The following is a 21,152-nucleotide window of genomic DNA, read 5'->3' on the forward strand; positions in this document are numbered from 1 at the left end:
TTCATGGGTCCAGTCATGCACGTTGCTTTGGGGGAGGGAAGCAGGAAAAGCCACACAGTTTAGACCTGTCGCCCTGTGCATCCTGTGTGCCGACACGTGCTGATCTTGTGCACGAGGTTACAATACCGGCTGTCGTTGGGAAATGAGCTGAATTAGATCAGTGGCTGGGGGCTGCTGTCCAGCATCCGGTTTGCAGGAATTGAAACAAGCGGAACGGGTACGTATGAGCAGACTCGTCGGCTTTGACAGTGCTGTCCCAAAGGCGAGAAGCGTTGACATGAGTGGGGGAAAGTGTGCTACCAACAATCGGGTAGGGGAAAGTTCCGCGAATGCCGTAACGGATCCAGTCCTCATGAGCTATATGTGAAGCTACTTACGGAGATAAGTCTCATGAGAATCAGCGCAGGATTGGCTTACTTGGAACCACAATCGCCAAGATTCCATTCAGGAGGACCGTGTGCTGCCGTCCACAGAACCAGATGCTGGTGTTTTGCCTGGACCTCTTCGTAAGGTGATCAGTGCTTTTGAGGACGGTAGTAGGCTCTTCCTATCAATAACGATCAGTCAACTTCTTCACCATACTCGACTCCGAACACGAACGGTTCGTAAACCGGCGCCATCCCCTTCGGACAAGAGCCTCCTCGGCTATGAAGTACAACTCTAGACTCATCAGGGTTGTTACTACAAATACACTCTAGTCCACTGAGAGCTTCAGCAGAGAACCGGAAGCCGTCGCCGCACGATGTTGTACAGTCGGCGGTGGGCGAGCGACGGACACGGCTGTTAGAGGACGAGGGGATCACTATTGCGCTCAAAGGGATACAAGCGAGCTTTGGGGGGGGTTGCCTAAGGAAGGTCAGCAACTTGTTGGGCGGTTTGTTCGGGGATCGGCATACCTGGAATAGAAGAAATTGAGCGTGTTGTCTCTGGGACTAATGACGATTGCGGTCGTGAGAGTAATGGCAGTGACCAGAATTAAGAAGAAGAAGCCAAGATGATGTACCATTCTTCGTCTCTTGCTTGTCAGCGACTGGATTCTCGAATACCGAGCTGACGAGTTGGAGGTCCCAGGGCAGCAGAAAACGACCCAACAGACACTGATATCTTTATTCATATTTTTAGTAGCCAAGACAGCTACAGTTGCAACGAACATGCTCCAGAAGAAGGTCAGAAGGAAAGACTTGTGTTTTGTTCTCGTTTACGGCGCCCGAGATTTGGCAGACGCATATCCGCATATCCGGCAGCGACGGCGAAACACGATAGCAACAGCTAGCGACAGCTGACATGATATCAGATAACTTGCTGCAGTCGGGCCAAGCCCTTGGATACAGACCCGAGTCTGCGGAAAACGAAGACAGTGAGAGTGTCGTGACGTACTTCGGTATATCTGCAGCAGGTGAGGAGGCGGCATGCGGGTGCCAGAACAGAGTGCAGAAGCTCGCTGCGGAGATTGCAGACCATCAGTTGGCAACCCGGGATAAGAGTTGACCACATTCCAGTAGTTCACTTCATGAGTATTAGGATAGCTCACGTTCCGAACCGCACTTTCGTAAGACGCGTGAGCGAGAAGTTGCGAAGCGATGCTGGAGGAAAAGGTTGGTCTGTGGCCAGAGGATCGGCGTGATCGGGGTTGGCAACGGCCGCCGGAGAAAGATGAAATGTATTGTTCCTCAGAGTCATGTAGCCCCGACCTGAGGATTAGCCAAGCACGTTGTGATCGAGATGATACTGCTCAACCGTGGGATGGGATATGTAAACTCCCCAGAAGCCCGATATGTCCAGGATCTCCTTTTCGTATCAGGAGAATGGACGAGGCTCCTGGATTACAGTGCGTATGTGGAGTGCCGTAAGCTGCTTGTCTCGGAGAGGCGATGGATTTGCGCCAGTAGCCTAAGGACTTGGACGGGCCAGGTCGACAGGACATCCCATAGCAGCACAGAAAACCCAAGTCAAATAGTCTATCGCATTGTATTAAGCCCAACATAGACAGCGAGAATCGAGCATCAAGCAACAATTCATCAAGCAATGACCTTCTGGATGATTGCATAGAGGCCGTCGCAGTCATCGTCGTCGTCGTCGTCCGTTGCAGACGATCGGACCCTGGTCAACGTCGTCCTCAGCGCTCGGCATTCGGCTCGCGTGCACAACTTGAAGACCCTCAAAGCGCTTGATCCCAAAATCCAGCTTGTCCCTTCCCACAACTGCACAGGACACCCAACTCGGCTCTAAGCACCGAGGCTCAAAAATGTCCGACTTTCTGCGAGGAGCGTTGTCCGGTTCCCCGGCTGGTGAGTCGGCCTCTGCAGGAGGAGGACGAGGAGCGAGACTGACATCCAGCAGATAAGGAAGCGAAGAAACAGGCACTTATGGAGAGTGTGCGTAACCAGGTGGCACTACAAAGCGCGCAGACGCTGATTAACGTATGTTGTATCCTATACTTTGGATGTTGGATTTGCTGAGTCTTGCGGATAGAAAATCACCGATAACTGCTTTGAGAAGTGCGTTACGAGGCCGGGGACGTCCTTGAGCAGTACAGAAGAGGTGTGTTTTCCATGAACAAGCTCTGAATTCCTGAGTTTCCTAATACTGTTCATAGAGGTGCCTCGGCTCATGCATGGAGCGATACATGGAAGCCTGTACGTACTTTCACCTCCCATACGTGCATGACTCAATAAATTGGGACAGTCACCGTCGTCTCCCGGGCATACACGAACCGGATAGCGAAGGAACGCCAGGCGCAGCTAACGACCGGCGGGGGGGTGACTCTGTCATAAAATTCGAGTGTTAGGCCTTAGTGTTGGACAGGCCTGTTGAGAGGGTCTGTTGGGGGTGCGCTGGCGGGCGGCGATCAACCAGTGGGTGGTGGTGGATCTGTAGCTTAGTGGCATTCACTACTCCTAATGCATACTACACCGCTGCAAACAATTTCTCACGTGCATGTGGATGGGAATGCTGCTCTTAAACTTGTAAGGTCGAACAACTTTTAGTTTGCATTGAGTGGAAATTTTGCTCCCGGTAATGAGCGCCTATCGTCAACGGGTGACTCGCACTCTCATCTCCTCTCCCTTCACTCCTACCACTCTCAACACACCCCAACGTCTACTTCTCACCCACTCGATACCACACAAATGATATCCCTTCTATCACCCAACATACCTATCAAGTTCGTCCTTCCTCCCCTCTTTCCTCCAGCTGACTAGTGAACTAAAGGGTATCGTCAACCCTCGACCGGCATTCTCATCGCAAGCATATCTTGGACCGGAATACAGATACGTGCTGGGCGAGTGGGAAGGTGCGTCTTTCCTACCTCCCTGCTTAGATAGCTGCCTGGTTAGCTAGGCGGTTGGGCAGTCACCTTGGCTGGTGTTCTAAACCCAACACAGGGTTCACCGCAATGGATCTCCTTCACCCTCCCCCAACCGGCGGTGCTCAAGCAACTCTCGATCACATTCCAAGGCGGGTTCGTCCCCACATCTATGGTGCTCACTTCTCCCCAACCCGGAGAGCCCGGAGGGGCCGTAGGGGGATCAATAGTACTAGCAACGTTCTTTCCTCAAGATAACAATTTTCGGCAAACGTTTGATTTTCCTGCTACGGTGTACAAAGGAGGGGAAGAGAAGGAAGGAGGGGGAGAGGAGGGGGAAGAGGGGAGGATGAGGATAGGGAAGGTGGACGGCACGGGCACGGGCACGGTCACACGCACGCGTACGGTCAGACTCGAATTCCCAAAAAGCTCGGACTTGTTTGGCAGGGTGGTGGTGTATGACGTGGATTTGCTCGGGGAGTGGGTGGATGACCTTACACCAAGGGATGGGGAGGAGCAGGGGCGGGGGCGGGGTTAGAGCTTCGCCTTTTCCTTCTCCTTCTCGTTAGCCAGAGGCGCAGGGTTCCTCCACACCGGCTTTCGTTTCTACACCCTCGTAAGCCCCCCTCCCTTTCCAGCCACGCACGCAGCTCACCTCAGAAAACGCCCTCAACCCCTCTTCCAAATTCCAGCTCCTCATCACCCCGCCCCCCCTCTCCCTCCCCTCCCAGGCACAAACCGCACGTTCCATGCCCATCTCCTCCCTCGCCTCCACAAGGGCGAGCTTGGTGCTCCAGACTGCGTCGGGGGAGTTGGAGACGATTTGCTGTGCGAGGGAGAGCGCGGTTGGGAGTAGCTCGCTGGGGGGGACGAGCGCGGTTAGGAAGTTGTACCGCAGGGCTTGGGGGGCGGGCATCGGTTGACCTAGGAGGAGCATCTCTGCTGCCATCTGGGGGGGCGTACAATTCGAGAGCACGATTCAGAGGGCAGAGAGCAGATGTCAGAGGGCAAAGTCGGATAAGATGAAAGGAACACACTTGATACCCAGCGGTCGATAAGAGCCTTGGGATCCCTCCCTGGGAAGCGACAACCCCGCGAGTCACTTCGGGCAGAGCGAACGTCGCGTCTTGACTGGCGACGATGAGGTCGCAGTTCATCTAGTGCAATCCAGCGTCAGCGTTTGTGCTTCATTGTACCTTCCACCTTCCACCTTGCGCCTTAGGTGTACGATACAAAAGCAGGAAAACAGGAAAACAGGAAAACACGCACAAGAAGCTCCATCCCCCCTCCCATCGCAAGTCCATTCACAGCAGCAATCCAAGGCTTGACCGACTTCCTCCTCGAGAGGCCTGCGAACCCGTTCGGGGATTGGGAGGGTGGGGGCGCTGTTGTGCGGTCTGAGAGCCAGAGCTTGAGGTCTTGACCTGCACAAAAGGAGCGGGAGGTGCCGGTTATTATGAGTACCCTGTACGTGGTTAGGAGTACGGGAGACAACATGATGCGATGAGATGATTATCAAGCATACGAGAAGTACGCACCAAAGGTCCATTTCCTGCTCAAACCAGTCCATGAGCCGCTCGATACCAGCGTGCATGGATGGGGTGATGGCGTTGAGCTGTTTTGGCCGGTTGAGGGTTAGGAGGAGGACGTGAGGTGAGGGGAAGGTGAGGAGGAGTTCTGGAGGTAGGGGGGGTGCTGGGGGGGACATGGTGCTGTTTGCTCGAGGTGGTGGATGGAAATGAGATGATGAGAGTGGGAGGTTGTATGACATTGTTGATGACTAGATATGTGATTAGTTTGAATTATGACAATTGATTATAATTACTGAATGTACATACGTATACACTATAAATAATTACACTTATTTCCTTGATGATATTGATGATAAACAACAGTTTCCCATAGAACAACTGAAGCTAAACTGCATTGCCCCTCCATGTGCGCCCATTTCCATCCATTCGACGTCCGCCATATCACCAGCGAAATCTTCAATTCTTCCTTTGATCAACGACCACCACTATCACCACCACTTCCACTTCCACTTCCACTTCCATTTGTCCAACTACAGTTATCCAGCGAATCATTACCAACTATTTACACTTACTCCTACTCCCACTAATGCTCCCAACACATCCAAACCTCATCCAACCCACACCGCCAATCAACCGCCTACCCCGAGAAGTCCTAGGGACGATATTCCTGCTCGCCTCCCCCCGAGCACCATACAGGCCTCCAAACCTCGCCCACCTCCCAACAGCCCACACGCCCACGCTCATCGCCCACGTCTGTCGTTCCTGGCGCTCAGTAGCATTTTCCACCCCTAGGCTATGGACGGACATTCGCGTTACTCCCCAGCTGAGCGAAAGGGCGCTACTTGGCCCTCTGGCAAGATGCTCGCCACACACGTATTCCCTTTCCGTACGCGCGTCTACCGGGTCACTAGGATGGATAAACACCACTCTCCCCCCCTACCTGGGGAGATGTCACGCCCTTCGCCTGACAGGGCAAATCGAGCACCACCCGCCGGTCAAGCTCTCCCTCTTCCCGGGGCAAGTACACATCCGAGCAATCGAGTTCGTCCATGTCGAGTTACCGTCCATGCGCCAGCTAATCGATATCCTCGAACTGTGCCCTATGCTTACCCATCTCACGCTCCGGGACCTGCATATGGACTCTGACGCCCCTGGGTCTGTAAGACAGAGGCGAAAACTACGTTCCCTCCGGAAACTAGCGATGCAAGTCGACGAGAACTTTGACATCATCCAAGGGTTCTTTCCCAGGGTGGTTACTCCTAACCTCGAGTCTCTGGAACTCGCTTATGGACCAGAAGGACCGCACGTCGTAGGCCCGTTTATCATCTACGACGACTGTATGGCCTCCGTGACAGAGCTGATCATGCGGGGCGAAGTCCTCGCAACGGACTTTGTACTGTCTATGATGCAGAAGGCGGGTCCGTTACGCAGACTAGAGCTCTGGGGGTGTGGGGTCACGGACGAGTTTTTGCAGGGGCTGGAGAGGAGGGAGATGGGAGGGGGGTGGATCGCCCCTGGGCTGGAGGGGATGTTGCTCCGGGGGTGTGACTATGTGAGTGGAGGGGGACTGGTGAGGTTGGTGAAAGAGCGGAGGGCGGCTCGGGATAAAGGAGAGAGGGTGAAGAGGGACGAAGGATGGATGGAGGTTGACCCTGGTGGCGGCGGGGGAGGGGAGCATGTGTCTGGGCAAGGGGGGAGACAGGTGCTGAGCGAACTTGGAAGACTGAGATGGGTGGAAGCGGTAGGGTGTGAATGTGTGGGAAGGGAAGAGTTGGCTTGGTTGGGTGAACATGCGAGGGAGCGCCGGGGGGGGGAGTGTGGGGAGGAGGAGGAGGAGGAGGAGGAGTGGTTCCCTTCAGTTTGAGAGGTGTGTTTATTAGCTGGGAGGAGAGAGAGGGTACATACTGTTTATTATGTTGTCGTTGTCGTTGTCGTTGTCGTTGTCGTTTGAGGTTGTACCTGCAGCTGGATGCTGTAAACAAGCACAAGCACAAGCACATTATTATCATTCCATTGCTGTTTCCTAATCATAACTGGAGATGCGTTCTGTTCGTGTCAAACTACCTAGTGTGGATGCACGTCATCCATCATTAAGTCACCAGTCGTCCGTCCGTTTACAATGCGCAGTTAATATTGCTCGGTATCGCCCATTGTCATTAATTCACGAGAAGCAGAAGCAGAAACAGAAGCAGAAACAGAAGCAGCCACACAAGTTTTCTCAGTTCCTTCCTCACTTTTTGTTCTTTCCCTGGTTTTCTGCTTCCTTGCTTTAGTTTGTTTGGTTTCACTAGTATACATAGTTTTCATTCTGCCCCTGTTGGTCCTTGAGTAATGAGAATATGAGTAAGTTATGGTGCAATTTTCCTGCTCCTGTGTCAGGGCACCAGCTCATTGGTTGGTCAAGAGACATGACTAAGCCTTTATGACATGGAAGTAGCTGGTATACCTTGGCATGTGCTGGAACCTGCTGGAAGGATTGGATGGTCAGGTGACCTGCTGTGCATGGCTGTGCATGACCTCATATGACCTCATCCTTGGTCATATGACCTGATCACCTGACTAGGCTGAGTAAGCAAGATGTTCTAGCAGGTTCCACCACAGAGGTATAAATATAAGGCCTACTCTGCCTGGGGACTGTCTCTTCAGACTTGGTCTCTTAGGATCATCCACAGGTACCTATACTGTAGATAGGTCTTAGTCATCAGGTTTACTCCACTTCCTTGTTGCCTGCTTAGACTCTTGGCACTCTTAGGTGAGCAGACTTAGTCAGCCTGTGTTGCCCTAACATCCTGCTCCTGTTCCTGGTCTATCAGGGATGCTTACCAAATCAGCAGGCGATTTGGTTCCGCATTCAAGTGGTGACTTATATGTGCGGCGCCGCCTTATTCAACGCAGTGCGAGTTGTGTACGCGTAGGGACGCGTCTTCTACCATCACCACCATCAACTATCAACCATTGACCATTGACCATTGACCACCCGTTCCTACTCGAGTCGATAAGGAAAAGGGTTGGCACTCTTTACTGGTATTGGACGGGCATGATGGAGTCGCCTGTCGCGTCCACGTCCAGGTCGCCGGGTGATGAGCAGCTGGTTACAGATCTGATAGACCCAGAGTCAGAGACTGGAGCTGTGCAACACCAGGAGCACGAGCACGAGCACGAGCAGGACCAAGACCACCATCACGAGCAGGAGTACTCAGAGTCAGAACACCCCCACACGAAGCTCGGATGGCGTACGCTGGACTACGTCCTCCCTCCCTCACCTCCCGTTCCTCTCTCAGCCTACACCTACACGCGGCTACCCGTGCTTCCCCGACTTCCCTCTTTCTCTTCTGCTCCGGGCGAGGGGGAAGGGGAAGGGCAGGGAGATGAAGTCCCGCTAGGAAGACGCATGAAGGCTGTCGTTGGGCATGAGAGGAAGGAGGGCAGGATGTGGTACTATGTTGAGCTGAGGGATGGGAGGGTCGAGCGAGTAAGTCTCTCCCCCTCTACTACAAACGGTCGCTCTGCTAACACGGGTTAGAAACCCGCGACAGACCTCGAGCGCCGAAAGGACTTGTTGAACATCTACGGTACATACCCTTCCCTCCCCTTCCCTCCTCCTCCCTGATGCTGACTGACTCGACCCCGGGATTCGGGATAATGCATATAGAACTCAAGACAAGGAATGGCAAGCTGCGAGCTTTTGACCCCGAGAATGATCTTCGGATGCAGAGGCTGAAGATCTTGATCGACTTGCGCAAGACGAGGCAGGAGAAGAGGAGGAGCCCGTCGTTTGATGGCGAGGGGGCGTATGAGCCCAGGTCTGCTGAGGGGAGCGAGAGTGAGGCACGGGAGGAGGACGAGGACGTGCGGGTAACGCGCGCTGCTGCGAAAGCTCGTCCAAAGGGACGGAAAACGCGTCAGCTCCGGTCTGGCAGATTGTCCGCTCTCGACGAAGTGGTGGAAGTTGACGAGCTGGAGAGTGATTCCGAGAGTGAGCGTGAGCGTGTTCTGCTCCAGAAGCCTCGAGCGCAGGTGGAGATGGGCGCTCTGTACGAGCTGGGCAAGCGCTCCCCCTCTGAACGCCAACTTTCGCGTGCCGACCCTCTGCATGCGCATCGGGAGACCTGTGAAAAGTGCGGGTTGAAGCCTGCGCACCTCTTGCCCAAACCTAGGCGGAAAAAGAAGCACCAGTCGACGAAGTACGGCGAGCTCTCGGAGGAAGAGGAAGATGCTCAGAGAGACCCAGAAGAACTAGGCGGGTGGCTCAAGTGCGTCAAATGCCCTATCGTAGGTCACTGGGCCTGCGTATCCCTTTCCCAGCGACTGGAGGTCATCAGGTCCGTGAGGCAGAAAACGGGGAGGGAGTTTTGGCAAGGGTTACCGGGGGGGGAGATGACGGCGTTCCTTTGTGGGAGCTGTGTGAGGGGGACGGGGTGTACGTGTGGGGTTGTAGTGCCGGAGGGTGTGCGCAGGGAAGGGACGGGGACTGGGACTGGGACGGGGACTGGGACTGGGACGGGGACGGGGACGGGGACTCCTGCGGAGAGGGCGGGGACGGGGACGCCGTTGCTGGAGAGAGGGAGGCGTGTGCTGCTTCGGGGGAAGAGTGGTGGGGAGCCGTCTGCCGAAAAGATGGATGTGGATGTGGACGGGAAGCTTGAGCGAGCCTCTGCAGGCGACAAGCCCGGGGAAGACACCGCGTCGCGTAAGTGCATCCCACGGCAGCGAGAGGTTGGTAACGCTAACCCCACCTTAGCGGACGCGGACGCGGACGCGCTCATCTTCCGCTGCACGCGGTGCAAGCGCGCCTCGCACTACCGCTGCCTTCCTAACCCTCCCCACACCCTCTCGCTCCAGCACCCAGACCCGCTAGAACTGGAAGATCTTGCGCGGTCGTATCAGGAGAAATGGGAATGTGATGATTGTCAGCGGTGGGCGTTCCCTGTAGAGCTTATCCTTGCTTGGCGCTCTGTTCCTATCGCACCTAAGGTCATCCAACCCAACAATCCCGAAAGCACAGAAGGGCGGGAAAGCACAGAAGGCGAGCAACCTACCGTCACGTCGTCGAGAACAGAATACCTCGTCAAATGGGAAACACGCCCCTTCTCACGCGTGGAATGGGTTCCCCAGAACTGGCTCACCAGCGTCTCCCCTGCCAAACTGAAGAACTTCCGTGAAGGAGGCCGCAAGATCGAGCTGCTCGCTGAGGGGGGTGCGGTAGGCTTCGAGACCTCTGGTTCTGGAAACAGGAGCAGGCCGGAGGTGGAACCGGAGGCGGAGAACAGGATCCCCGAGGCTTGGAAACGGGTTGAGAGGCTGTTGGACGTCGTTTTCTGGAAACCGTCTAAGAAGAGCAAGGTGAAGAAGCCTCAGCCTGCGAAGCAGTCGAAGAGGAAGCGGGCGTCTGTTTCTAAGGATGGGGATGGGGATGCCGATGCCGATGCCGATGCGGTGGAGGAAGCGGAACACGCGGAGATGAGCGACGATATAGAGTCTACGTTTACGGATGAGGAGGAACTGCGACTCCGCGAGCCGGTCATGCGTCTTGGTGAGAAGCCGGACAGGAAGGAGATGGAGGACGCTACAGAGCGCGTGAAGCGGTTGAGGCGGGCTTTGGGCAAGGAAGCGGACTTGAGCGAAGTGGATATCAAGGATATCGCTTGGTGTTATATCAAGTGGGAGGATCTGGGGTATGAACAAGGTATGTCATGCACACTTGGGCTGGAGTAAAGTGATTGATCTTCCTTGGGTAGCTACTTGGGACTCGCCCTACCCTCCCCGAGGACCGGCCTATGCGGGTATGGAGAAAGCGTTCCGTACCTACCTGCAGAGCCGGACTATCTCCCACCAGCCGCTGACTAACCAAGAGCTTTCCCGTCTGGATGCCGGATACAAGCGGGATGGCAAGCCCCAGGAACTGACCGAACAGCCTGATTTCGTCAAGGGCAGAACACTGTTCCCTTTCCAACTCCAGGGCGTTACCTGGCTCTGGCTCCAATGGTACCGGAAACGTTCCGCGATCTTAGCTGACGAGATGGGCTTGGTGCGTAGACAGCCAGCTCTTCTCGTGAGCTGAGCGACCTGACTCATGGGATATGTAGGGCAAAACGGTCCAAGTGATTACTTTCCTCAACCTGATCCATGTCAAGTTCCGCTGTTCGCCATCTCTTGTCGTCGTCCCCAATTCGACAATCACGAACTGGACGCGGGAGTTTGCTCGCTGGGCGCCTGACCTGCATGTAACGCCCTATTTTGGAGAAAGTGCTGCTCGCAAGGTCGTTCGCGAGTTCGAGCTGTTTCATACCGGCCGGGAGGACTATGTTGGAACGAAGAGAAAGCCTGAGCTCAGGACTGACGTGATCATCACCACCTACGAGACGGTGACGAGCGCCAAGGACCAGGCGGACAGAAGTGTCTTTAATTGCGTCACGCGCTGGGAAGTGCTCGTTGTTGACGAGAGCCAGAAATGTGAGCATGCATGGTGTTGAATCCGCTGGCAGCTGACAGTATCCAGTGAAAAGCGACTCAACACTCATCTTCAAACGCCTGAGTGAGATGAACACCGCACATCGGGTGCTCATGACTGGCACGCCACTGAATAACAACATACGGGAGCTCTTTAACCTGATGCATTTCCTCGATCCGGAAACTTGGGACGATCTCCCCCGTTTGGAACGAGAATACGCAGAGCTGGACGAAGAGAAGATCAAGCAACTTCATACTGAGCTCAAACCGTACTTCCTTCGGCGTGTCAAGGAGGACGAGTTGGACCTACCTGCGAGGGTCAGTGTTACCGCTTTCTACCGTGCTATTCGCACTGATTGACTCTGCATTCCAGAACGAAGTCATCGTGCCGCTGTCTATGAGCACACTGCAGAAGGAAGTGTATCGAGGACTCCTGAGTAAGTTTCGCCGCACAATTTCGTGGATGTGCATTGACGTTCGTATAGGCAAAAATGCAGAGTTAATTGGACAGCTGGTCGTGAATGTTTCCGCTTCGACAGCGAAAGCTGCCAATATCAAGAAAGGTACCTTGACTAATCTCTTGATGGAGTTGCGCAAGTGCGTCTATCTCAGTAGGCATATACGTTCGAGGCTAACGAGGTGCCAGGTGCCTTCAGCATCCCTACCTCGTCTCCAGTGATCTTGAACCCAAAGACCTCCCTGATGCTGAACTACATCGTATCTACGTAGAAGCAAGTACCAAACTGGTTTTCCTTCAGAAGATGCTGCCTCAGTTGAAAGAACGTGGTCATCGTGTCCTCTTATTCAGCCAGTTCGTAATCGCCCTGGATATTCTGGAAGATTTCCTGGTGGAAGAAGGTTTCAAGTTCCTGCGTTTGGTACGGATGTTCCCTCATCTATGTTCTTGCTTTCCTTACCTTTGCCGCTAGGATGGTAACACAAAGCAGTCCGATCGTCAAAAGGGCATGGACCAATTCAATCGTGAAGGTTCTGAATACTTCATATATCTGCTCAGTACTCGTGCCGGAGGTGTTGGTATCAACCTTACGGCCGCCGATACTGTCATCATATTTGATCCAGATTTCAATCCGCATATGGACCACCAGGTACGTGTTTTGAGACTCCCCCGCGTTCCTTTCCCTGATCACGCATCTCTACAGGCTATCGCTAGGGCACATCGCATTGGTCAAACGAAACCAGTTCTTGTCTTCAAATTGATGATAAAGGATTCTGCAGAGGGTATGATCGTATGTTGATATCCCTGAGCCGCTTTCTGAAACATATCCAGAGAAAATCATGCAGGCTGGCAAAAAGAAGCTCATCCTTGACCATCTCATTGTCCAGAAGATGGATGTGGACGATGAGGGTATGAATGATGTTAAAACGATCCTGAGCTTTGGAGCACGAGCACTCTTTGAAGAGGAGGCTGGCAAGAAGATTCAAGATATCACCTACTCAGAACAGGATGTTCATGAGCTCATCGTGAAAACCGAGAACGATGGCAGAGTCCTGACTGATAACAAAGCCACCAAAGTTTCTAAGGCTAAGGGACTGACATTCGACTTTGCCAAGGTCTGGGAAGCGAGTAAAGGGGCTTTGGAAGAGTTATCAGAAGACAGCACAGAGCAACAGACCGAACAACTGGACGATTTCTGGGCGAGTGTTGCGAAACGCGCAGCGGCGGAAGAAGCGGAGCGGCAGAGCAAAATTGTTATGGGCAGAGGCGGCAGAAGGGCTGCGGCTTCAGTGGGTGCATTCATCTGAGCGAAGCGTTCCTGTCGATTTGACCTTGTGCACAGAAGTATTTCATCGAAGATGACGTGAAACAGCAACGACGCGACGCGAAGATCCCAGAGTACGAAAGGGAAGACAAAAACAAAGATGGCAACAATGCTGGAGAGGAATCTGACTTTGAAGCCCCGTCAGAACAGGGCTCTGGCAGTTCCGAGGAAGACATCGTTGCTCTGGAAAATGCCCTTCTCGTGGATGATGTGGATATCTATGCACCGACGCCAGAGAAAGTCAAGAGACCAAGACGTCCGAAAAGAATCTTGGACCAAGAGGTCGCGCGGATGGACACCTCCGTACCTCTAGCCCTACCATCAACGTCCCATCCTCCATTGGCAGTCCCATCTGTAGTCCCATCTGCAGTCCCATCTGCCGCTCCAACCAACTTGACTCCTTCCTCATCTGTTCCATATCCAGTGGACCTGATCGAACGTCGGGCGATTCGTCAATCGATCCCTATAGCCCGTCTGGGACAGACCCCAACGCAACAGACGTCGCAGATACAGCCCTCAGTTCCATATGGCCACTGGCTAATACCGCACAATCCAACAGATATGAATGTCAGCACTACGCTGACATCACCATATGGTCCCTGGATGCCTCGACTACCTTTTCAACAGCAAGTCATTGCCACGACGCCGACATCATCCAATACCTTGCCACAAAATCCTACCTTGCAGCATCCTAATCCGCAAATCAACTCTGGTCCGACAGACACGTCTCACTTGCTACAGTATTCTTACCTATATCATAATTATCAGCCGACCATGCCAGCTTCCCCCCCAATTCGTCTTCCTGTGGTGCAGCCTGTTGCGCCGACCGCTGTGCCACTGCCGAACACTGCTCAGCCACGGCCTCAAATTTCTGTCACAAGAGCCTCTCGCCCTGCAGTAGGACGCCCGGCCCCCATGCCTGAGCGCCGCGCGGCTACAATACCCCAGAAAAGGAGCCGCAGTCCCGAGTTGAGGGCTGATCCTGATGCAAACAGCGCTTGCGTGCTGTGCGGTGACGTACACCCTGCAGGGGAATGCCCTGAATTGCACGATATCGGAGCTTTGGAGGCGGTCAAGGAGCGAATCCTGGCTTCAAACGAGCCAGATGAGACGAGGGTATGTCCTTCAGCTGCGTTCCAGGAAGCCTACTCACCTCATTTCCCCTAGATTCCAGCCCTCGATGCAATTGAGGATCTTCTGAAGCTTGCACGGGAGCATCAAGCCCAAACCCAGGCGCCTCCGCCTGTCCAGAAACAGGTGCCAGCTGGATCTTTCCCCACATCCACAGGACTCTCTCCGGTGAAGATCGGGCCTCCGCGAAAGCGGAGGAAGTCTTCTAATCACGCATACGCTGTCTCAGAAGCCTCTAGCCCCAATCGTCAAAATGAGAGCAGTTTCGGAGATGCTGTCACAGTGGAAGCAGACCGCTCCGCCAACACGAACGGTACCCAGGTGCACTCCAGATGTCCTGTATGCCATGGAGCGATGCACCCCCCGGAAAAATGTAGCCTTCTCCTTACAGGCCCCATCGCTATCAAACAGAATATTACAAAGTTGGAAGGAGATTCACGGTATCAAGCGTACGTGGGAGAACTGAAGGATCTGATGAAGCAACGACATGGTATCATATACACCGAACCTCCTCGGCTATCTCGCTCAAGTTCACAAGGCATCCAAGCCACGCCTATCAGTGCCCCGCTGCAGTCCGGGACGAGCAACCCAAGCAAAACAGTGCGTCTTGGTTCGGGAATGCACGGTGTTCCTGTAAATGCGCCTGTGCAATCGCTGGGAGGAATGTCGGGGCTAGGAGGACGACCGTCTTCTCGGTCCCAACCCAGTAGCTCTCAGTCCACTCAATCTCAACCCTTTCCATCTGCTCCCCAAAGTCATCCGCTCCGGGCCACCCGCAATTCCTTGGTTTCAACTCAGTCTGTAACAGCTGCAACTAATGCCCCTACACCATCGAGTTGTATGCCGATGACCTCGAGCCAGCCTGCAGCCACTCAAACGATTGCCAGCCATCAACCCTGCCTAATTTGCCACCGTCCGGGGCACAGGTCAAATGAATGCCCAGGAATGCAAGTCATGACGTATGCTCAACTGAAGTCGATGTACAATGTGATGAAGAAACAGCAAGCCACGCATTTTCAGGAAGAAGTTGGCCTGGCGATGAATGCTCTGTGGCATCGAAGAGGTGTGCTGAAGGGCATCGAAAGGGCGCAGAAGCAGCTGGCGAGCGCAAGTGCACCCATCACGGGGCCGTTGCCACCTCAACCTGCTCCTCGTATCCGTATCCATAGGGAAGTTATAGAAGTCAGTGACTAGGGACGATATTGTATGTACGACACATAATGATTCCCTATACCACATCCTCCTTTCTTTGGGCATTAATACGCACCCAACAATGATGTAGCATAGCAATAATGCGATACACCACATTCCCACCACAAACCCCATGAGGTCAATCCCTCTCTTCACATCTAACCACACAAGTAGGTGGGCAGCCATGAACCATAGCCATATCATTTTGCGCATGTACGACCACATAACATCATACGATGCACTCCCCGTAGCTCGAGAGCGTAAATGCCTACATCCAGGCTCCACATCAGCCACTAAAAATGCGGATCTACTCCTCTTCCTCCTCGCCATCACCACCAGCCTCCTTGCTAGCAGCAGCAGCAGCACGCTTCCTCTTAACACGGCCGGGACGGCCACCACCGTAGGGCGAGTTGAGGGCAAAGTCGATGTGCTTCTGGCTGTCCAGGCGCACGACGAAAGAAGGAATATTGACTAGTTGACGACCGACGCTGGACACCCTGTAAACAAGTTGCATGGAAACATGGAGCAAACGAGCACGTACCGAATGTGCCTCTGCCTGATCAGAACACGAGCATGATGGATACTCTTTGCAAGACCGCTCTTGAACACCTGCGTCTGGAGCCTGCGCTCCAAGAAGTCCTCAACCTTCAGCGCAAGCACGTAATCAAGACGCATGCGAGTCTCGTCGAGCACACCGATGCGCACGAGCCGGCGGATGAGCGCGTTGCCCTCGAACAACCGCTTCGGGTCCTTGTCGTCAAGCTTGAGCAGCTCACGTGCAGCACGACGAATCTTGGACAGTGTCAGGCCAATACGCCAGATCTCGCGCTTGTTGCGGAGACCGAATTCTCCAGCGAGCTAAGAGGAGTGTCAGAACTGACCTAGGATGGAGAAATGAAGAACACACCTTGAGCTCGGCATCGATACGAGCCGCCTCGAAAGGCCTCTTTGGCACCTTATAGCTGCAACGATATCAGCACTTCATCTCCATCACTTCCACCATCCAAGCGTACGTTTTTGAGTGATTCCTTGGTGCGCTGTAGAATATCCATCAATAAACAGTTTGAACTACACGACGATATAACGACGTACCGAGGCATGATGTGTCGTGCTAAACCAAGAGCGGACTGGCAGGGACAGTGACCAAAAAGAGTCCGCGTGCGAGCGGCCGCGTCTGGTGCTGTACAGCTACATTAGGGTGTGGCTGACACCCTTGCGGAAACAAATTGACCGCTCGATTGGGCGCATTTCGCAGAGTCCCTGGAAGTCGTACAAGGTAACGTCCTCGCCATCCACTAACTTGTGCGTATTCCTGTCAACGTCAGTGCCGACACGCTCTTACTGACCGGTCATCGTTCTTGTCAGTAGACAACCATGCCTCACTCTTTTGGTTACCGCGCGCGTACGCGCCATATGTTCAAGAAGGGGTTCAAGGACCATGGCCGGGTCAAGCTGTCGACGTACATGATCAACTACAAAGTTGGCGACATTGTCGATATCAAGGCCAACTCCGCTGTGCAGAAGGGTATGCCGCACAAGTACTACCACGGGTGTGTCTGTTCGTACATCCGTTATATTCTCGAGGTTAAAAGACCCTGCGTTATAGGAAGACTGGCATTGTGTATAATGTCACTCCCCGTGGTGTCGGTGTCATCGTCAACAAGATCGTTGGCAACCGGTACCTAGAGAAGCGCGTGAACCTGCGTATAGAACACGTGAAGCACTCCAAGTGCCGCCAGGAGTTCGTCGACCGGGTGAAGCGCAATGCGGCGCTCAAGAAAGAGGCGAAGGAGAAGGGCGGTGGGTGTCCCGGTTTTCGTGCCTGGTCATACGAGCTGATTGAAATACAGAGACTATCACCCTCAAGCGTGTGCCCGCATTACCCCGTGAGGCACACCACGTACCCAGCGTTGGCGTTCTCCCACAGACGATCGTCCCCCTGCCGTACGAGACAACGATCTGAGCGTGGTCGGGATTTGCGTTCGTGGTTCAGAGGTGTTGGGAGCTGGAAGATTTGCTGCGGCCGAGAGTTGTTTCACTATGGAGGTCGTCGAGCTGGGGCATACGATATGTCTATGTTCTGCATGCTCAATAAAACACGACTTCATGCCCAATCTCTTACGATTCGTGGATTGACTGGGTTTGCACAGGTGCATCTTGCAGGGTCCCATGTTGTATGATGAAAGGGATTAGCCCGTAACATTACGCATCTACCAAGCTCCTTAGGCGAGTTCTCACAACTACGCGTCCACATCACGCTACGAATCCATATGATACATCTCCGGTACAGTCTACAGTTTAGAACCAAACACCTTGAACCTCTCCTCCATGGGCATGAACTCTTTCGGATCCGCCGGAGCCGCAATGTTGCCGAACGGCATCTGGGCGGTCAAGAACCAAGTGACGGGAAGGTTGAACTTGTCACGAACACGCTCGTCAATAAGCGGGTTATAATGCTATCCATTCATCTCAGCATGTCGTGATTGAAAACCACAAATCCCGCGAGACCTACCTGGAGCGTGGCACCCAGACCTTCCTGTTCCAGCGCGCACCACGAGATGAACTGGATGATAGCGCTGGTTTCGTGCGCCCAGCCAGGGAAACGTTCCAGGTACAGAGGGTACTTCTCCTGCATGCCCTTGACAGCCGCGTTATCCTCGAAGAAAAGGATGGTACCGTGGCCGGATTTGAAGCACGTGTTGACCTTCTTCACTGTGTTCGGGTACACTTCGGGCGGAGCGATCGGCTTGAGCACCTCGAGGACCATGTCCCACAACCAGTCGTGCTCCTCCCCGAAGAGGACGACGACGCGCGACGTTTGACTATTGAACGAGGACGGGGCTTGCTTAAGCGCGTCCTGGACGATGGCGACAATCTTGGAATCGGGGATCGGGGAGCCCTTCTTCAGCATGTAATAGCTTCGGCGCTCCTTGGCTACTTCCAGAAACGCCGCGGACGGTGAAGGTACGGTGGCCATGGTGCGGGTTTGTGACCGAAGGGCGTGTAGAACGGCGGGAGCGGTACGAGGGAGCGTTGGCCTAGAGCGAGACAAGGCCGTAGCAGCACGGGCGACAGCGCGCATTTTGAATGATAGTGCGTTGAGGGAAGTCGTAATTTTTAGCTAATGACAAGCGACGATAGCAGTGCAGGGCGTCCGGTTGCGCCCTTCTCTTCTGTCCGTATGCCTTCAGTGGGCAGCTATCGTGGGTTCGATCCGGTCGTGGGCGTGGATGGGCACTGGTCTGCGGTGCAGAGTCGCCCCATCAGTGGAGGTCAAATAAGCGATTGAGAGAGTCGCCAGCTCGACCAACGCAGGATGTTCCGCCGGGTGACGGAATAAGCGTGCGTAAGGCCGACCACTTTCATCCAGACACCAACGGGCATGCGCTAGAAGTCGGCATGATGGGTGTGTGTGGTACGCCCAGTGTGGGGTAACAGTTTACTCCGAGGACCAATGGGCTTAACAACGACGTGTAGTGATTTTTGTTGGAGGGCGTCCATCTTAACCAGCACCAGTAAGAGAGAGCCAAGGACTTGACTTTAAGCAGGATCCTCAAGAGAATTTATTTTCATATATAGACGACAGTGACCAGAGATCAGGGCCAGAACACATCAGTGTTGAAGAAAAGAAGAGGAAATCCTTATGTGATGGGTGACAAGAAGAAGCCCAGCCTTTTTGCTTCCGTTCATAGCGAAGATTATTAACTTTGTCATCCTCGGAATCTGCGGACAATGCCAGCTTTGGGCCTCTTCCGGCACAGCGACGCCGGGGGACAACCATATCTTTGATGATTCTCATGCTCGATGTGGTCGAAATCCTGCTGGACGGAAAAATTATGACACGCTTTGCTGATTAATGCTGATTATCTGCTGGCACCGTGTCTTTCTGTTGCATCTGACGACGTTCGGCAAATTCTTATGTTACCCCTGAACATGGGAGGGGCATAATCCACACGAAATAGCAACGCGGCTCGTCTAGCTCATGGGAATGGCTGAACGTTCTGTCCGTGTTCCTGACTCTGAGTGACAGCGCCTTATATGACCAAATCATGGTCTGCCTTCAGGAAGCCGCCAAATGAAGGCACAACAGTCAATGAAGCCGCACATCAGGAACCTTCCAAGACAATCATTGCGCATGTGGACTCGATTTTGTTTTTACATTGGACCATGCCATCTTTGTCTATGGTGCCTGCACTGCTCTTACAACGACGAATCCCAACTGTTCTCACGCGCCGAACACCTTGAAACGATCCGGCAGAGGCAGGAACGTCTTCTCACCGGGCTCAGCAGCCGGAGCACCGAATCTGCAATACGTTATGAGGGATCTGATTCGCGTCATTGGAGTATAAGAGATGCTTACGGCATCTGGGCCACGAGTTCCCAAGTCACGGGCAGGTTGTACCGGTCCCGGAAGCGTTCATTGATCAGGGGGTTGTAGTGCTGTATCCTCGGTCAGAACCATGCCGACCAGAACAAAGACGAGGAAACCAGTCAAGTGGAATAGATGGACGCACCTGCAGAGACGCGCCCAGTCCCTCCTTCTCAAACGCGAGCCACACGATGTATTGGAGCATGCCGCTCGTGTGTTGCGCCCAGGTGGGGAAACGGTCCTGGTACAGCGGGAACTTCTCCTGCATGTCGATCACGCTGGCGTTGTCCTCGAAGAACAGGACCGTGCCGAAGCCAGACTTGAAGCATGCATTGACCTTCTCAATCGTGCGCGGGTACTGCTCGGGTGGGGCGACAGGCTTGAGCACCTCGAGCACGAGGTCCCAGAGAGCCTCGTGTTCCTTTCCGTAGACGATGACAACACGGGAAGACTGGGAGTTGAACGAGCTGGGAACGAACAACAGAGCCTCTTCAACGATCTTGGTGATCCTGTCCGCCGGGATAGGGGTCTTATTTGAGAGCGCGTAGTAAGAACGGCGCGCCTTGACGAGTTCGAAGAAAGCTTCGGACATGGTTGATGGTCAAACGGAGTAGTACGCTGGAGCGGTGGAGAGATGCTGGCGGTTCGCAGGTGGAGGGAGTCAACCGGCGCTCAGGTATTTATGCAATATTTATGGGGCCTTGTTCTCAAGCGGGTGATAGATAAGCATCTGTTCCTCCCCAGACACACCGAGCAGGCGGAGAGCCGGTAGTCCGAGGACGATGCGCATGGCTGGCTGGGAAGAGCCAGCTTAGAATGTAGGGGTGAAGGTGTGCTGGAACAAGGCTTCCGGAAGCGAGTTCTGGGCAGAACCGAGGTCCTTCCTAAACGGTTTGCCTGGCTGACCGCCGAGCGTCGAACACAGGGGTTGAGTGCTACACGCCGAGGGTGGGGTCGAGCTTGAACGAGAAGTTGCAAGAAGATAGGGAACACGACGTCGCCGTTCTGAAGCATACTGGAAAGTGCTGATGATGGGTAATAATGCTAGCGGTAATGTACCTCGGCAATGAGTGCCTTTCGAATGGTCAGAAACATTGATGAAAATATTTGGGTACCGGTGCGCTGACCCATAAGCAGAGGGAGAATGGCTGATGCAAGAAAGACAGTTTTTCATATGGACGATGCCGGCATTCCGCGAGCCTCTGCGCAGCACACATGAACAGCGGACAACATCAGAATTAAGGACGAACGAAGGCAGCTTTTCACATGCAGTCTTTGTTTTTCCCCGATGAACAACGGCCGAAGGTGATATATGCCCCGCACATTTCACAAGCCGTATATATGGTCAATGCAGTTTGATTACTCTCATGAAGTTCTATTCTACGATCGGAAAC

General features: G+C 53.8%; 4 protein-coding genes across 4 annotated transcripts in view; 2 read left to right on the plus strand and 2 right to left on the minus strand.

The window, feature by feature from the left end:
- Positions 1–15,508, plus strand: part of DACRYDRAFT_21795 (uncharacterized protein) — a 79,325-nt gene extending 63,817 nt beyond the window's left edge. Inside the window, exons 12-28 of the mRNA XM_040772551.1 lie at positions 4,431–4,495; positions 7,128–7,588; positions 7,668–8,308; positions 8,360–8,408; positions 8,446–9,526; positions 9,578–10,522; positions 10,575–10,864; positions 10,923–11,289; positions 11,336–11,604; positions 11,660–11,723; positions 11,772–11,883; positions 11,933–12,164; positions 12,216–12,392; positions 12,447–12,525; positions 12,575–13,032; positions 13,086–14,183; positions 14,235–15,508. Of these exons, the coding sequence (XP_040629745.1) occupies positions 8,446–9,526; positions 9,578–10,522; positions 10,575–10,864; positions 10,923–11,289; positions 11,336–11,604; positions 11,660–11,723; positions 11,772–11,883; positions 11,933–12,164; positions 12,216–12,392; positions 12,447–12,525; positions 12,575–13,032; positions 13,086–14,183; positions 14,235–15,392 (6,330 nt within the window). The 5' untranslated portion in view covers positions 4,431–4,495; positions 7,128–7,588; positions 7,668–8,308; positions 8,360–8,408 and the 3' untranslated portion in view covers positions 15,393–15,508. The remainder of the gene's footprint in view (positions 1–4,430; positions 4,496–7,127; positions 7,589–7,667; positions 8,309–8,359; positions 8,409–8,445; positions 9,527–9,577; positions 10,523–10,574; positions 10,865–10,922; positions 11,290–11,335; positions 11,605–11,659; positions 11,724–11,771; positions 11,884–11,932; positions 12,165–12,215; positions 12,393–12,446; positions 12,526–12,574; positions 13,033–13,085; positions 14,184–14,234) is intronic.
- Positions 15,509–15,567: 59 nt separating this feature from the next.
- On the minus strand, positions 15,568–16,509 carry DACRYDRAFT_21813 (40S ribosomal protein S9). Its single transcript, XM_040772552.1, has 5 exons — positions 16,482–16,509; positions 16,403–16,426; positions 16,297–16,351; positions 15,931–16,247; positions 15,568–15,877 (listed from the first exon to the last, which is right to left on the minus strand). Exons 1-5 carry the CDS (start codon positions 16,487–16,489, stop codon positions 15,697–15,699), a joined length of 585 nt encoding a protein of 194 aa, XP_040629746.1. The 5' UTR covers positions 16,490–16,509; the 3' UTR covers positions 15,568–15,696.
- Positions 16,510–16,671: 162 nt separating this feature from the next.
- DACRYDRAFT_21814 (uncharacterized protein) lies at positions 16,672–17,668 on the plus strand. The gene is made up of 4 exons (XM_040772553.1): positions 16,672–16,691; positions 16,756–16,939; positions 16,996–17,189; positions 17,240–17,668. Exons 2-4 carry the CDS (start codon positions 16,764–16,766, stop codon positions 17,350–17,352), a joined length of 483 nt encoding a protein of 160 aa, XP_040629747.1. The 5' UTR covers positions 16,672–16,691; positions 16,756–16,763; the 3' UTR covers positions 17,353–17,668.
- Positions 17,669–17,680: 12 nt separating this feature from the next.
- Positions 17,681–20,350, minus strand: DACRYDRAFT_88547 (nitroreductase; the record flags this gene model as incomplete). The annotated part of the gene is made up of 2 exons (XM_040776862.1): positions 17,681–17,845; positions 19,904–20,350. 2 exons carry the CDS (start codon positions 20,348–20,350, stop codon positions 17,681–17,683), a joined length of 612 nt encoding a protein of 203 aa, XP_040629748.1.
- Positions 20,351–21,152: the final 802 nt, after the last annotated feature.

This window comes from Dacryopinax primogenitus (assembly GCF_000292625.1).
Source record: "Dacryopinax primogenitus strain DJM-731 SS1 chromosome Unknown DACRYscaffold_7, whole genome shotgun sequence".
Classification (NCBI taxonomy): Eukaryota; Fungi; Basidiomycota; class Dacrymycetes; order Dacrymycetales; family Dacrymycetaceae; genus Dacryopinax; species Dacryopinax primogenitus.

Bases quoted from the DNA above. Each gene is read 5' to 3' on its own strand.
- DACRYDRAFT_21813 (XM_040772552.1), bottom strand. The intron at 16,352-16,402 runs GTACGCTTGGAT...ATATCGTTGCAG, and splicing joins CCAAGGAATCACTCAAAAAC to CTATAAGGTGCCAAAGAGGC. The intron at 16,248-16,296 runs GTGTGTTCTTCA...CACTCCTCTTAG, and splicing joins GTATCGATGCCGAGCTCAAG to CTCGCTGGAGAATTCGGTCT.
- DACRYDRAFT_21814 (XM_040772553.1), top strand. From the start codon at position 16,764: ATGCCTCACTCTTTTGGTTACCGCGCGCGTACGCGCCATATGTTCAAG. The intron at 16,940-16,995 runs GTGTGTCTGTTC...CCTGCGTTATAG, and splicing joins CCGCACAAGTACTACCACGG to GAAGACTGGCATTGTGTATA. The intron at 17,190-17,239 runs GTGGGTGTCCCG...ATTGAAATACAG, and splicing joins AGAGGCGAAGGAGAAGGGCG to AGACTATCACCCTCAAGCGT.